Source organism: Neovison vison, chromosome 5 (assembly GCF_020171115.1).
Source record: "Neovison vison isolate M4711 chromosome 5, ASM_NN_V1, whole genome shotgun sequence".
NCBI classification, from domain to species: domain Eukaryota; kingdom Metazoa; phylum Chordata; class Mammalia; order Carnivora; family Mustelidae; genus Neogale; species Neogale vison.
Window position 1 is genome coordinate 693,199 of NC_058095.1, and position 16,668 is coordinate 709,866.

At 59.4% G+C, this 16,668-nt stretch overlaps 2 protein-coding genes across 2 annotated transcripts; both read right to left on the bottom strand.

Annotated features, from left to right (window-relative positions):
• Positions 1 to 985: 985 nt before the first annotated feature.
• Positions 986 to 2,152, bottom strand: UTS2R (urotensin 2 receptor). The gene has a single exon (XM_044250320.1). It carries the CDS (start codon positions 2,150 to 2,152, stop codon positions 986 to 988), a length of 1,167 nt encoding a protein of 388 aa, XP_044106255.1.
• Positions 2,153 to 11,299: 9,147 nt separating this feature from the next.
• TEX19 (testis expressed 19) lies at positions 11,300 to 12,382 on the bottom strand. Its single transcript, XM_044250190.1, has one exon. The coding sequence runs from the start codon at positions 12,380 to 12,382 to the stop codon at positions 11,300 to 11,302; it is 1,083 nt and encodes a 360-aa protein (XP_044106125.1).
• Positions 12,383 to 16,668: the final 4,286 nt, after the last annotated feature.

The following is a 16,668-nucleotide window of genomic DNA, read 5'->3' on the forward strand; positions in this document are numbered from 1 at the left end:
GAGTCCTGGTGCAAACTTTGGGCCATTCTCTTCCAGAAACGTTTGGGGTCTTGAGTGGGGCCAGTGGCCCCAGGCCTCCCTTTAGGGGCTGCAGCAGGGGTAGCCATTCTCTGCCTGCCCACACATCGGAATCCGGGCGGGCCTTGGAGGGGACGAGGGCCCGGATGGCACAGAGACCGGCCCGCAGGGTGGGAGCTGGGCCACAAGACAGGGGTACAGGCCTCTAGGGGTGGGTAGCGGTCTAAAACCCTTCCTCGTGGGCTCTCTGTGGGCAGAGCCTGGTGGCCTCAGTGTCCCTAGGAGGCATGAGATAAATCCCCGGGGGGAGAAGAGGTGTGACCTGGACCCTACTCCCTACAATGCTATCCCTGAACGAGCCCGGCCAGTCTTTTCCTGCCTCACCACAGGGTCTCAGGCCCCACACCCTGGGCCTGGCTTGGGCAGGGTGGCACAAGGCCACCAGGTCAGGACAGCCGGACCAGCCAGCAGCAAAGCCTCAGAGGAAGACGTGCACCCTTGCAGACAGAGCGACGGGCCCGTGGTGCTGTGGGCAGCACGCTGAGCCGCGCCCCTCCCCGCGCCCCACTCCAACGTGCCGTCCCCACGCCCAGGCGCGACTGGGTGCAGAGCTCACACTTTATTGCTCCAGTGCTGACGCGGTGCCCGTGGTTGGGAGCACAGACAGGGATAGGGATGGGACAGGTGGCCCAGGGCCTGCACCCCAGCCCGGAGAGCAGCAGGCCGCCGAGGCTCACCACAGACCCCGGCTGCACTCACGTCCACTGCTGTGGGTCGGGGAGTCCCGCTGTGATCTTTAGAAGCTGGATCTGGGCCTGAGCCTCCTACACACCCTCCTTGTGGGTCTGGGTGTGGGGCCTTCTGGGCAGCGCGAGGAGGAGGGGGACCGATGACCCTCACTGAGCCGTGTGCAAGGGAGAGCAGAGAACTTTCTGGAAGACAGCTAAGTCGCGGGGGCGGTGGGGGCCTAGGAGGGGCTGGGGGTGGCAGCCTGCCCTCCGGGGTGGAGGGGTCCCCTGCAGGGCCCAGGCCACCTCCCACCCTGGACCCCGGCGCTCACAGGGGGCCGCGGGCCCCTCCTGAGCCCTCGGAGGACGGCGAGCGCGCGGGGCCCCGCAGGGGGAGGCCGGCCCGGGCAGCGCGGCGGGCGGCGGCGGCAGTCGCGGTAGCTCCTGGAGAGCAGCGTGTAGAGGAAGGGGTCCACGCAGCTGTTGCCGTAGGTGAGGCAGGTGGTCAGGTAGTTGACCAGGCGGGCGGCGCGGGGCGAGAGCGACGTGGGCCCGCGGTACTGGGCGAGGAGCTGCCACAGCCAGAAGGGCAGGAAGCAGGCCCAGAAGAGCCCCACGACGGCCGCGATGAGGCGCAGCACGCGGGGGTTGGGCAGCCGCCGCGTCTGCGGGAAGGAGGCCCGCTGCGAGCGCCAGTAGGCCCGGGCCAGGCGCGCGTAGAGCAGCCCGATGACCAGGCCGGGCCCCGCGATGCTGGTCCCGAAGAGCAGCGTCAGGTAGGCGCGGTGGGCGCGCGGCCCCCAGACGGGCAGGCAGAGGCTCTTGCGGCCCCTGCGGACCAGCCGGACGGCCAGCGCCATGGGCAGCGCCAGGAGCAGCGCCAGCAGCCACGCGCCCAGAGCCAGCCCCTTGCGGTAGGCCTTGGAGCGCCGCGCCGTGTCCAGGGGCCTGAGCACGGCCGCGTAGCGCTCGCTGCCCATGATGGTCAGCGTGAAGATGCTGGCGTGCATGGTCAGGAAGTCCAGGCTGAAGAGCGCCCGGCAGCCCAGGTCGCCGAAGTGCCACCGCCGGGTGACGTAGGTGGCCACGATGAAGGGGATGCTGAGCAGGTAGAGCAGGTCGGCCAGCGCCAGGCTGGCCACGTAGACGGACAGGGCGGCCGCGGTGCGCAGGCGGCACGTGACCACCAGCGTGTAGGCGTTGCCGGCCACACCCACCACGCCCATGGCCGAGAGCACCGCCCCGATGGCCCCGGTGGCCGCCAGGTCCTCCAGGGAGCTGGGCTCCGCTGGGCCGGCCCAGGAGCCGTTGAGGGAGGCGTTGGGGGCGCCAGACGGCCCGGGCTCAGGGCTGCCCGTCGTGGGCAGCACGGGGAACCTGCTCACGGGCTCGGGGCTCAGCGCCATCTCTGCTGCCTCACGCGGGGCTTGGTGCCGGGCTGCGCAGCTCCTCTGGGTGCGGAGGAGGCATCTGTGGGGCAGCGGACTTGGTCTGCAGGAGTACATGCTCATTAGGATCAGCTCCGGGGCCCCCGTCCCACTCCCAGGAGGCCATGTGAGGGCACAGTGGCCCCCACAGGGCTGGGGGAGCTGCGGACGGCTGTGCTTGCCCCAGAGTAGTCCTTTCTCTGAATTTATTTCTTCTGCATGTTTTAGAAAACATGGCTTAGATCGCAAAAGTAATGTCCGCTGAGGGAAAGCATTTGTAACCTCCCTCTATGCACATGAGGGAAATGAGCCTTGCCCCGACCTCATGCCATACACAAAAATAATTCAAGGACTATTGAATTGGATTGTGGACCCACACAGAATCATTTAAATCAATCAACCAACCAACCAATCAAGCTCTGGCAGAAATACAGAGTACCCGCATGGCCATGGACAGGCAGAGATTTCTCACAAAAGAACAGGAAACACTTGCAATAAAAGAAAAGACCAATCTAATGGACTTTGTTAAAATCAGCGACCTCACCGAGAGCGTAAAAATGTAAATTATGGACTGGGAAAAGATTGTTAGAAGACAAAAAACTAGTAACCAAACTGTACAACTAACTATAAATCCATACCATCTAACGACTTGTTTGGATGTGAAGAAAAAGAGAAGATCTGAAAAGGAACTTCTCAGAAGAGGATAGCCAAATGTTTGAGAGGCACTGGAGGAGACACTCAGTGTCTTTAGTCATCAGGGAAACACAGGTGGAAACCACCACATGCCCACGCAATGACCAGAGCCAGAAAGGCAGATCCCGGGTGTCAGGGCGCACACGGAGGAGCTGGGGGAGTGTGAAGTTTGCAGACCCTTCAGAAAGTGACCCAGGGCTCTCAGTGAGACAGCAGTCCCTCTCTCCATCTGCCCCCAAGAGAAACGAGTGTGATTGTCCACACAAAGACAAGAGCGAGAAGACAAGCAGCCTATTCCTAATACTCAGGAGCTGGAAGCAACGTCCAGAAATACTAATGTGGATACACAAACTGCGACATCTCCCTAAAAATGCTCGGTAGCGATGAAGTCGACGGAACGGCGCTTCAGTCAGTAACTTGGATGACCGTGACGAGCCTGAAGAACGCTGCCCTTATGTGAAGTTCACAGAAGGCAAGACGGTTGTGACAGTGGAGGTCAGAGCAGTGGTTCTGGGGGAGGGGGCTGTCAACAGGTAGAGGGCACTGGGGAGCCTGGGAGTGGGGGGCTGAAGCGTGCTCCGTCTGGGTCTGGCTGACGGTTCCATGGGCACAGACAAGGGCACCTGAGGTCTGTGCTTTTGGGATGAGGATCATCCTCACAAGGAAAAGAAAGAAAGAAAGACGACCAGAAACCTCGGATACCTAACTGTGGGGGAGGGGAGGGGAGGGAAAGGAGAGAGGCCCCTGTGACCCCACCTCCTAGGGTCTAGGGATAATAATGGCTTCGGACCGTCTCCCTCTGCTGCCCAGGATCTACCATCATCATGATAAAGTCTGGACTGTCCCACCCTGTGTGACCTGAGCCCAGTGCCCAGAGAGGACCCGGCCCAGCCTCTGGTCTGCTGCCTGGCCAGGGGTCGTCCTCCCGGCTGGGGCCCCTTTCCTGCCCTCCTGAGGGCAGCAAGCCTTGCGGGAGCGACCACCAGGCCAGTGGCAAAGGCCCGCAGATCCCGCCCTGTGCACCTGCGGCTTCCAAGTGGGCCCCGCGCTGGCAGGGGGCCGGCGGGAGGGCGCCCCGACAGCCCATCACTCCAAAGCGCTGACACCCCGAAGCCCCAACACCCTGTCCTACTCCCTGACACCTGCCCCCGCCCCCCACCCCTCCAGCCCCGGCCCGGCCTGGAGCTGGCACCCCGCTCACCTCACTCACCTAGCGTGGGGTCCACCCTGAGCCTCGGGTGCACGTCCCGAGCGCTGGGCAGGGCGGACGGACGCCCTCAGGTCCCGCCAGGAAAGCCAGGAAAGCCCTGTCGGACCGGGTCTTCGCTGCCACCTGCAGGGCGGCCAGCGGAGTCGCGCCGGTATTTATAACCAGGGAAGGGGGGGCGAGCGGGGTGCTGGAGGGAGAGGCACGGAGGGGGGAGGGGGGTGAGGGCAGGGTGGGGCGTATCATGGGGGCTGGTGGCCTTGGGGGCGGGAGGGTCCTGCGCAGGGATGTCTCCTGGCTGGGAGAGAGGGTTGGGGTTCGGGGTGGCGACAGCCCGGGAGAAGGCAGGAGCTGGAACATGAGGGCCACAGGTCGGTCAGCGGTGGCAGCCCCAGTGGGAGTCTGAGCGGTGCAAACCGGGGGTGGGCGGGGGACAAGGCGTCTCTGTTTCCCTCCACCTGCTCCCCTCAGTTGCCAGAACTCCGACTTCAGGTTGTCAGTAAGCCCTGGACCTGTGTGCCTGCTGCCGGGGGACCACGGGGTGGGGGGCATCCGAGAAACTGAGAGGGTGATGACCCAGTGGCCGTAAGGACATTCACATCGTGCCCTATCTCCAAACGTGTCTTATCTCCCCAAACTGAAACTCTGCCCCATCAAATCCCGTGTCTGTCCCTGCGTCTTCGTTCCGTCTCCATGGATGTCAGCCCTCTAGGGACCTCACACGCGTGCAGCCACGCAGAATTTGTCCTTTAGTGTCTGGCTTATTTCCCTTAGTACGACGGCCTCAAGGTTCTTCCATTGCGTAGCTTGTGTCTGAATCCCCTTCCCTTTCACTGCCGAGTGATATCCCATCGTGCGGGAAGGACATTCTGTCCTTCGTATGTGACCCTCCGGCCGTCCCACCTCTTAGAGCCATGACGGTTTTGTTTAATAATTTTCTTTTCCTTCTATGGGTGCTATTCTTTTATCTCTGAAAAATCCTAACCATCCTTATTGTCAGGTTTTTTTCAGATGGCTCCATCACTTTCAAGGAGCCCAGGACTCTCTGAGCGTGGCTCCCCATTTCTCACTGATAGATGGAGACCACGAGCCTGTGGATCTCAGTACAGGGACGTCTCTGCAGCACACCCACCAAGCTCTTGGCCCGGGGATTCATAAACAAGTCTTATTCTCACCTCTATGGGCAGGTGATTCAGCTAGATGGGCTCATCATGTTTCAGCTTATCTGCTGCCTTTGGTCCAAACACCCCCATCACCCCCAGGCCCAAATGGGTCACAGAGAGAAACCTCCAGGAACACAGCCCTTAGCCAGCTCCCAAAGTGGGAGAGCAGCCGGGACCACAGACTGGGATGTACAAATGACCAGGGATAGTCATCACCAAAATAGTGGGCCAGGGCCCTGCCCTCCCAAGAGCAGCCGCGGTCCCCCATCTCCTGGTCAGGACGTCCTGCAGAGCCGCCAGCCACACAGTCCACGCCCTCTCTCCATTTGCACCACGAGGGAAGGGCAGGTGCCATCCAGTGTGCATGCTGGACACACTCGGCAGACAGTGGGGAAGGGGCTTGGCGGTCCTGAGTGTGGGCGACAGGGGCCAAGGATGGGGAGAGGGAAGTAGGAAGAGGCCTGAAAATGCTGGTGGCCAGGGGCAGCGCCTTGTAGGTGGGGGGATGCTGAGCACCATCCTCTTCCACATTGTGACCAGAGAACCTTCCTCTTCTGCACGGTGACCTTGGCCTGGACCCAAGAAGAGCTGGTTGTCCAAAGAGAGGAGCTCACTGCTCAGTCCAGAGCCAGGGAAAGGGGCCTGAGGCCAGGGATCCTTCAGGAAACAGGAACGGAGGAGGGGCTGCTGCTGCCCTCAGGGGTTCTGGGGGCCCCAACCCTAAAACCTAGTGTGCTCTGTGCCGAAGTAATGCTGCACGCCTGTGATTCACTTTGTGGACCATCAAGTCGTAAATCATAATCATAAAACCCCTACTTTCCACTAATGTGACTTTAAAGTTTTGCTTTTGGGTTCATTATGTTTTGAAATAATAATTTTTCTGTAAGAACTCATTTCCAATTGTATTACTAAATTGCATGGGAAATGAGGTTCCATAGACAGAAATCTGGCATCGTGAGTCTCTTTACAGTTGCCCATCCAGCTGGATCCCAGACTGGTCCAAGAGGCACATTCCATCACCACCCCCTGCTCAAATCCTGCCGAAATAGATAAAGGGGAGGGAGCACAACTAGGGGATGGGGGAAGTGAACCCCTGACAGGGTCCTGGCAAAGGCTGTCTGAGGAGGCCCACCTTGGGCAGAAATGGCCAAGCTTTAGCCCCACCCAGAACTCAGTCAGGGCCCTGGGCTCCCAGCACTGCCCACAGCTAAGGGCACCTGCCCAGGAGGAATGTTCCAGCAGGGATACACCCTCCCTTCTGTCCTACCACCTCTCCAGGACCCCTCTGTAGTCAGTGGCTCACTGTATTTTTCCAGGAGACTCTTCCCTTGGTGCTTCTGCTAATCTTATTCCTTGCTTTCCAATTCAGGAGCTGCAATTTTCCCAGTCCTGGTTTCAAACTAAAACATACCCAGGTCTCCAGTTGGGGGAACCCCTGTTAATCAGCGGAGAGCAAGTGCTTTGGCCCACACAAAACAGTGTAAGGGGCAGAGTGTGCCCCTGACTGCGAATGGCCAAGCCTCGAAAGGCTGAGTGCAGGGAGAGGAGGGAGATATTTCAAATACACAAAACACTGTCTTCTCTCAGAGCTGACACTTGGGGGCCCTTCGGGAAGGCATGTGGGCCCCCACCCCCTGGAGAAGTGCTGGGGTCTGAACCAATGGAGCCACTCAGGCTGGGGGACCTATGGGAAAGGGCCTGATTCAGGGTCTACCAAACCTCCGTTCTGAGTAAAGAGGCTGGTTACAGAGCCCTTGAGAGCCATTCCGGGATCTGCAAAGGTGGGGTTGAAGCCCAAGTGAGGGTAGAAACTGCAGGTGCTCCAGATTTCTCTGCGAGCAGTTTAGCCAAGGCCACGTGTTCTCTTTGCATCCTGGGAGTGTAACTCCTGACAGCGTCCGGGTAGCAGACTGCAGTGTCCTTTCCCTCAGCACAGCGGCCCCACTCCTCCCAGTCTCCCTAGGAAACAAAGAGGTCAGGAACCCGACCTCCTTCCTGAAGCCCGTCAGCCCCTTTCATGAAAACAGCAGTGGGGTGCCCCAGCCTCAAAACTGATGACGGGGCCTCTGTAGCAGCCAAAGTTCAAGGAGGTGGGAGTCTTGTCCTTGCAGGTCTCTCCTGGGGGCTTCCTTCACCATCACCATGATCACTAAGACCATCACCAGCATCACCATCCCCATCACCACCATCAGCAGCAAGTCCACCTCCGCCACCACCACCTCCACCACCTCCACCACCGCCAACACCTCCACCTCCATCACCACCACCTCCACGACCTCCACCACCACCACCACCACCTCCACCACCTCCACCACCGCCAACACCTCCACCACCTCCACCACCACCACCTCCACCACCACCACCTCCACCACCTCCACCACCACCACCACCTCCACCACCACCACCACCTCCACCACCACCACCTCCATCACCACCACCTCCACCACCACCACCTCCACCACCACCACCTCCACCACCTCCACCACCACCACCACCACCTCCATCACCACCACCTCCACCACCACCACCTCCATCACCACCACCTCCACCACCACCACCTCCACCACCACCACCTCCACCACCTCCACCACCACCACCACCTCCACCACCACCACCACCTCCACCACCTCCACCACCGCCAACACCTCCACCTCCATCACCACCACCTCCACGACCTCCACCACCACCACCACCACCTCCACCACCTCCACCACCGCCAACACCTCCACCACCTCCACCACCACCACCTCCACCACCACCACCTCCACCACCTCCACCACCACCACCACCTCCACCACCACCACCACCTCCACCACCACCACCTCCATCACCACCACCTCCACCACCACCACCTCCATCACCACCACCTCCACCACCACCACCTCCACCACCACCACCTCCACCACCTCCACCACCACCACCACCTCCACCACCACCACCTCCATCACCACCACCTCCATCACCACCACCTCCACCACCACCACCTCCATCACCACCACCTCCATCACCACCACCTCCACCACCACCACCTCCACCACCACCACCTCCACCACCACCACCTCCATCACCACCACCTCCACCACCACCACCTCCACCACCACCACCTCCACCACCTCCACCACCACCACCACCTCCACCACCACCACCTCCATCACCACCACCTCCATCACCACCACCTCCATCACCACCACCTCCATCACCACCACCTCCACGACCTCCACCACCACCATCACCACCACCTCCACCACCACCTCCACCATCATCATCACCACCATCTCCTTCACCACCATCACCATCATCACCATCATCACCACCTCCACCGCCACCGCCTCCATCACCAGCAGCAGCAGCAGCATCACCAAAGCCATCATCATTTTTACTTTTGCTCAGTATATAACACACACTTGGGCACCACCAACCAGATCAAGTGCCAGTACTTTTAGTATTTGTTTCAGTGTTGTTTTAGGAAGTCCTATGTCCCTAGTTGTCATTCCCATTCTCTTCCCTCCCTAGAGGCACCACTGCCATGACTTTGGGGAAATTCCCAAACTTTTTTTTGACTATGTATTTTCCATGTGCACTTAATAATGTGCTTTAAAATTTTCATACATGGGACTGGACTGTACCTATCTTTTCACGATTTTCTGTTTCCTCTCAGTCTGAAAAATAAGAGCTCACTCACCCCTCTGAAAGTCTCTCTGGTATTGGACTGCACACGCCCCAGCTAATTCCACTAACAGCCAGAGCTGACTGCAGCTGTTTTAAGCGGAGTGGGACACTTCACACCGCAGCCGTGTCCGGCGTGTGTGGCGGTGTTCTCCGCACGTCCTGGGAACGGGTGGAGTTCCCAGAAAGTGTGTGTCTACTTCCCAGGGAAGAAGACACACACTTATCCCTGCTCCAGACCAATATGCTACAACTTTTACATTTGAGTTTTTAAACTTGAGGTGAAGTTCACATAACATAAAGTTAACTATTGTGCAACGGTCGCCTCTATCCAGTTCCAGAACGTGGCCTTTATCTCCCAAGGAGATCCTACACCGATTAAGCAGTTACTTGTCATTCCCCCTTTCCCTCAGCCCCTGGTAACCACTTATCAGCGCTGTCTGTATGCAGTTGCCTATTGTAGACATTTCCTGTCAGTGGAACCCTACAGCATGTGGCCTTTGGGACAGGCTTCTTTCCTGAGCATGATGGCTTCCAAGGTCATCCACGCCAGAGCAGAGTTCGGTTCTTCATCCCTGTTTACGGTGAAGCATATGGCGCCATGCGGCCGGGCCGTGGTGCGCTATCCCTTCGACCGGACGCGTGGATCGTGCGCAGCGCGGTTATGGACACGTATCTACATGTTTTTAATTCACTTGGGTACATAATTCATATGGATTTTAGAGATTTCATTTTTTGAGGATATATTTTATCTTTTTTCGTTTTCACCGTGACCTCGTGAGCTGGTGTCTTCTGATTTCAGATGCGAGTGCTGCGGAGCGCTGTCAGCCGCTCCTACGGAGCTGGGGCTTTCTCCCCCGGGGCCCGCGGCACCATTCCCGCTCCTGACCTGCCACCCCGGGGAGATCCGCAAAAGCCTGGTCGTTAAGGGGAAAAAAAAAAAAAGGCCGACCCAAACAAGAGATCGCTGGAATAGGAATAAATGGACTGTTTCATCTGGAGGGACGGAGAGGGGAAGGGACGACGGTAAGACCGGGCTGGGTTTGTCTGGGAGAGAAGGCAGGTTCATGTTCTAATACAGACTCCAACTCACGAAATGCTCCGAGAACGACCAGGCTGTTGGAAGGCTGCTGCATCTACGCTTTGCCCCCTTAATGGGCATCGGAAGCCTCCCTGATTCAAGACCAGGACTGCTTGGGAAAGACCCATGGGAGGAAGACTGCCCCCAGATTCGATAGGGTTAGCCTAACGCACTGTAAAACCCTCCAGAATGAACCCTTAGAACCGAATTTGTCACCGAAACGGAAACAGCCCGCCCTTGAATCACTGGAAGGCTGTGTCAGCCAGAAACCACCGACTGAAGTCAACAGGAACCTCAGATCCATCATTTGCGAGAAGGAAAAGCTGCTGAGAGCATCTCCCCTGAGGAAGAGTCTCTCCCCTGCCTCTGGTGCCCTGGTGCCCGGAACTGCAGAGTGAGCATCGCCCTGGGGGGCTGGCACCGGCCCCCCGCCTCCGGCTCCTGATTATATTAGCATTCCTCACACATGTTCTGTCTGAAAAAATGGTTTTAATCAGGACACAGACTTAGACAGATTAAAATCTGTTTGAGGACACAGTCCTTACTATTCACAACATGCCCTTTAAGCTCGCATATGTTTGTTTACAAATAAGGTGACAAACACTCATGAAACAAACTCTTACTGTGAGCCAAAACACGGCCTCAAGGAGCCTCTGCTGTCCCCACCTCTGCCTCCTGCTCCTGGGAGACTTAAACCTGTCACGGTGGCTCATGCAAGACACAGAGATGACGATGTCAATCAACAAGGACCAACAGAATGATGACTCAGCCCAGTGGCCTGAAGCAAAACTCTTTGAACTTTATTCAGTTAAAAACCGACACACAAAGAAACGGGTACAAAACGGCCCGACTGCACAGAGGGCCAACATCCGCAGCCTGGCGTCTCCCGGGGCGGACCGGAGGCCCCACGACGGCGGGCAGGGTCCCGTGGGGCCCCAGACACCATCCAGGCAAAGGCAGGGCCGCATCCGCGTCGCCCCCACGCCCGCGTGCTCCCGGGACACGGGCCCCACCGGAGACCTGCCTGCGTGTGGCCAGGGCAGGGCTGGCGCCCAGGCACGTGTCCCGCAGCCACTCACCAGGCGTGTCCCGGGGCGCGTCATGCTCCTCTGACGGAGAACAACGTCTCCCCCGGTCCCGCGGCCCTGGGTCCCTCCCACGGAGGCGGCGATGGGTCCCCTTTCTCAGTCCGCGGGCAGCTCCCCGTTCTTCCTCCCCAGGCACGAGTGCCCTGTCTCCCTTGCCACCGCTCCCCGGGCTGTCGTGGGGAGGGGACAGACAGCCAGGACGGGAGCGGCCGCTTGGGCCTACGTCCCTCAGTCCCGGGACCCTGGGCCGAAGGGTTGGAGCGGGGGCAGCTGCCCCAGGGCTGAGGCTGCGCCGGCAGCCGGGCCCTCCCCGGGCCCCCCGGACGCCCCGGGCCCGAGACTCTGGGCCTCAGCGGCTCCAGAACCGCGGCCCTGGGAGGACGAGCACTGCGGCCTGGACGCCGAGGCCCCCTCCTCCGCCTCCCTCGTGGCCCAGGGCGAGTAGGAGAGGATGGTGAAGCCCATCTTGAGCAGGGCCGAGGCCGCGGGGACCAGCTCCTCCGTCTGGCCCGGAAACGAGGACTCCAGGACGCTCAGCTGCCACCGGTGCAGGTCCTGCTCCCGCGGCGCGTCCTGCAGCCTCACCACCCACACCTCGTCGGGCTCCAGCAGCACTCGCCAGCCCTGGCCCGGCGTCCTCCGCGTCCAGCCCGGCGTCATCTTCCGGAGGTAGATGGCGTCGTAGCAGCCCACCATGGAGATGACCTGCAGGTCCCTCAGCCAGGCCTCGGCCTCGGCGGGGTCCACGGCCCGGGTGGCGCCCAGCTCCAGCACCATGGGCTCCCCCGGGGGCAGGTCCACCTTGAGAAAGCCCTGCCACGGGGGAGGGAGGCTCGGCCAGTGCGAGCAGGTGGGGGGCCCCTCGAGTCTCCAGGGGAGGCTCTGCATCCAGTCCGCGTCCTCGGGCCCCAGGCCCAGGGGGGCCGCGTCCTGCGGCTCCAGCTCGGTGGGCACGAAGTGGTGGTCCAGGCCGGCCTCCTCGGACCCCGCGGGGGCTGGCGCCGGGGGCCCCGGCCCCCAACCCGCCGCACCCCCCTGTGCGAGGTCACCTTGGCCCTGCCCCCAGCCGAGCCCCGAGCCCGGGGACCCCCCCTGCTCAGACCCCGCCGCCTCCTGCTCCGCCAGCTCGGGGTCCCAGTCTTCGTCCTCCCAGTCCTCCAGCTCCAGAAGGTCTCGGAGTTCCAGAAAGGCGGTCTTGAAGCACGCGAAGCACACCCCTGGCTGGGCCCCGTGTTGCAGCTGATACAGCCAGGACGCGTGGAGGTAGGACATGCCCTCGGCCCCGTGCCACGCACTGACCGGGGGGCACATGGCCGTGCGGAGAGGGGGAACGCCCAAGGTCGAGGAAAGGAAGGGGATCCTCCTGCGGGTTTATGGGCCGGGCCCGAAGCAACAGGGACCCGCAGAGGTCGGGGACGTTGGGCTTCCGGAAGATTCTGCAGCTTACGCGACGGCGCTATTCTCTGGGAGGCTGCAAAGGACAAGCAACTGAGGTTGGGGGCCCCCCTGGCAGGTGGGGTGGACGGTCACCGGTCGTGGTCACTGGGAGGAGCATGGGAAGGGGGGCGATGGGTTGAGACCCGGCCCTTTCAGCCCTGCCCTGTTTGTAGCTGCTCCCAGGCCCATGGGACACACGGCCCTCCCCGACCCACCCCCCGGAAGGCCAGGCATCCACGCGGCAGAACGGCCGAGAACCAGATGAATCCCGATGGAACCTGAGGGGAGTTGACGGGACCTGACAGAAGCTGAAGGAACCTGAGGGAACATGACAGGAGCTAAGGGATCCTGACACATCCTGACAGAAACTCACAGAAGCTGAAGGAACCTGAGGGAAGCTGACAGGAGGTGAGGGATCCTGACAACTCCTGACAGAACCTCACAGACGCTGAAGGAACCTGAGAGAACCGTATGGAAACTGAGGGGAGCTGATAGGAGCTGAGGGATCCTGACACATCCTCACAGAACCTCACAGAGGCTAAAGGAAGCTGAGGGAACAGAAGGGAACATGATGGAAGCTGACAGGAGCTGCGGGAAGCTGACAGGAGCTGAGGGATCCTGACACATTCTCACAGAACCTCACAGAAGCTGAGGAAGCTGAGGGAAGCTGACAGGAGTTGAGAGAAGCTGACAAGAGCTGAGGGATCCTGACACATCCTGACAGAATCTCACAGAAGATGAACGAACCTGAGGGAACCGGAGGGAAACGGTGGGAAGCTGACAGGAGCTTAGGGATCCTGACAGATCCTGACAGAACCTCACAGAAGCTGAAGGAACCAGAGGGAAAGTAACAGGAGCTGAGGGAAGCTGACAGAAGCTGAGGGATCCTGACAGATCCTGACAGAACCTCACAGAAGGTGAAGGAAGCTGAGAGAACCAGAGGGAAACGGAGGGAAGCTGACAGGAGCTGAGGGATCCTGACACATCCTGACAGAATCTCACAGAAGCTGAAGGAACCTGAGGGAACCGGATGGAAACTGAGGGAAGCTGACAGGACCTGAGGGATCCTGACGGAACCTCACAGAAGCGGAAGGAAGCTGAGGGAACCTGACAGGAGCTGAGGGAAGCTGACAGGAGCCGAGGGATCCTGACACATCCTGACAGAACCTCACAGAGGCTGAAGGACCCTGAGGGAAGCTGACAGGAGCCGAGGGATCCTGACACATCCTGACAGAACCTCACAGAGGCTGAAGGAACCTGAGGGAGCCGGAGGGCACATGAGGGAAGCTGACAGGGGGGAAACTGAAAGAAGCTGACAGGAGCCGAGGGATCCTGACACATCCTGACAGAACCTCACAGAAGCTGAGGAAGCTGAGGGAACCTGACAGGACGGAGGGAAGCTGACAGGAGCCGAGGGATCCTGACACATCCTGACAGAACCTCACAGAGGCTGAAGGAAGCTGAGGGAAGCGGAGGGAACCTGAGGGAACTTGACAGGAGCTGAGGGAAGCTGAGAGAAGCTGACGGGTCCGGACAGATCCTGACAGAACCTCACAGAAGCTGAAGGAAGCTGAGGGAACCTGACAGGAGCTGAGGGAAGCTGACAGGAGCCGAGGGATCCTGACACATCCTGACAGAACCTCACAGAGGCTGAAGGAACCTGAGGGATGCTGACAGGAGCCGAGGGATCCTGACACATCCTGACTGAAACTCCCACAAGCTGAGGGGCTGAGGGAATCTGACAGGAGCTGAGGGAAGCTGACAGGAGCTGAGGGATCCTGACACATCCTGACAGAACCTCACAGAGGCGGAAGGAACCTGAGAGAAGCTGACTGGAGCCGAGGTATCCTGACACATCCTGACAGAACCTCACAGAAGCTGAAGGAACCTGAGGGAAGCTGACAGGAGATGAGGGATCCTGACACATCCTGACAGAACCTCACAGAAGCTGTAGGAACCTGAGGAAACGTGACAGGAGCTGAGGGAAGCTGACAGAAGCTGAGGGATCCTGACAGATCCTGTCAGAACCTCACAGAGGCTGAAGGAAGCTGAGAGAACCGGTGGGAAACTGAGGGAAGCTGACAGGAGGGAAACTGAAAGAAGCTGACAGGAGCCGAGGGATCCAGACACATCCTGACAGAACCTCACAGAGGCTGAAGGAACCTGAGGGAACCGGAGGGAGTGAGGGAAGCTGACAGGAGCTGAGGGATCCTGACATCCTGACAGATCCTCACAGAAGCTGATGGAACTTGAGAGAACCGGACGGAAACTGAGGGAAGCGGACAGGAGGGAAACTGAAAGAAACTGACAGGAGCCGAGGGATCCAGATACATCCTGACAGAACCTCACAGAGGCTGAAGGAACCTGAGGTAACAGGAGGAACCTGAGGAAAGCTGACAGGAGTTGAAGGATCCTGACACAACCTGACAGAACCTCACAGAGGCTGACGTCACCTGAGGGAAGCTGACAGGAGCTGAGGGCTCCTGACACATCCTGACAGAACCTCACAGGGGCTGAACGAACCTGAGGGAACCGGAGGGAACCTGAGGGAAGCTGACATGAGCTCAGGGATCCTGACACATCCTGACAGAACCTCACAGAGGCGGAAGGAACCTGAGGGAGACGGAGGGAACCTGAGGGAAGCTGACGGCAGCTGAGGGATCCTGACACATCCTGACAGAACCTCACAGAGGCTGACGTCACCTGAGGGAAGCTGACAGGAGCCGAGGGATCCTGACAGATCCTGAAAGAACCTCACAGAATCTGAAGGAAGCTGAGGGAACCTGACAGGAGCTGAGGGAAGCTGACGGAAGCTGACGGGTCCTGACAGATCCTGACAGAACCTCACAGAAGCTGAAGGAGGCCGAGGGAAGATGACTGGAGCCGAGGGATCCTGACACATCCTGACAGAACCTCACAGAAGCTGAAGGAACCTGAGAGAACCGGAGGGAAATTGAGGGAAGCTGACGGGAGTTGATGGACCCTGACACATCCTGACAGAACCTCACAGAGGCTGAAGGAACCTGAGGGAAGCTGACAGGAGATGAGGGATCCTGACACATCCTGACAGAACCTCACAGAACCGGAAGGAAACTGAGGGAAGCTGACAGGAGGGAAACTGAAAGAAGCTGACAGGAGCCGAGGGATCCAGACACATCCTGACAGAACCTCACAGAGGCTGAAGGAACCTGAGGTAACAGGAGGAAACGTGAGGAAAGCTGACAGGAGTTGAAGGATCCTGACACATCCTGAAGAACCTCACAGAGGCTGAAGGAACCTGAGGGATGCTGACAGGAGCCGAAGGATCCTGACACATCCTGACAGAACCTCACAGAAGCTGAGGAAGCTGAGGGAACCTGACAGGAGCTGAGGGAAGCTGACGGGAGCTGAAGGATCCTGACACATCCTGACAGAACCTCACAGGGGCTGAAGGAACCTGAGGGAACCGGAGGGAATCTGACAGGAGCCGAGGGCTCCTGACACATCCTGACAGAACCTCACAGGGGCTGAACGAACCTGAGGGAACCGGAGGGAACCTGAGGGATGCTGACAGGAGCCGAGGGATCCTGACACATCCTGACAGAACCTCACAGAAGCTGAGGAAGCTGAGGGAACCTGACAGGAGCTGAGGGATCCTGACAGGAGCTGAGGGAGCTGACAGAAGCTGACGGGTCTTGACAGATCCTGACAGAACATCAGAGAAGCTGAAGGAAGCTGAGGGAAGCTGACTGGAGCCGAGTTATCCTGACACATCCTGACAGAACCTCACAGAAGCTGAAGGAACCTGAGGGAAGCTGACAGGAGATGAGGGATCCTGACACATCCTGACAGAACCTCACAGAAGCTGAAGGAACCTGAGGAAACGTGACAGGAGCTGAGGGAAGCTGACAGAAGCTGAGGGATCCTGACAGATCCTGTCAGAACCTCACAGAGGCTGAAGGAAGCTGAGAGAACCGGTGGGAAACTGAGGGAAGCTGACAGGAGGGAAACTGAAAGAAGCTGACAGGAGCCGAGGGATCCTGACACATCCTGACAGAACCTCACAGAGGCTGAAGGAACCTGAGGGAACCGGAGGGAGTGAGGGAAGCTGACAGGAGCTGAGGGATCCTGACATCCTGACAGAACCTCACAGAAGCTGATGGAACTTGAGAGAACCGGAC

Bases quoted from the DNA above. Each gene is read 5' to 3' on its own strand.
- TEX19 (XM_044250190.1), bottom strand. From the start codon at position 12,382: ATGTGCCCCCCGGTCAGTGCGTGGCACGGGGCCGAGGGCATGTCCTAC.
- UTS2R (XM_044250320.1), bottom strand. From the start codon at position 2,152: ATGGCGCTGAGCCCCGAGCCCGTGAGCAGGTTCCCCGTGCTGCCCACG.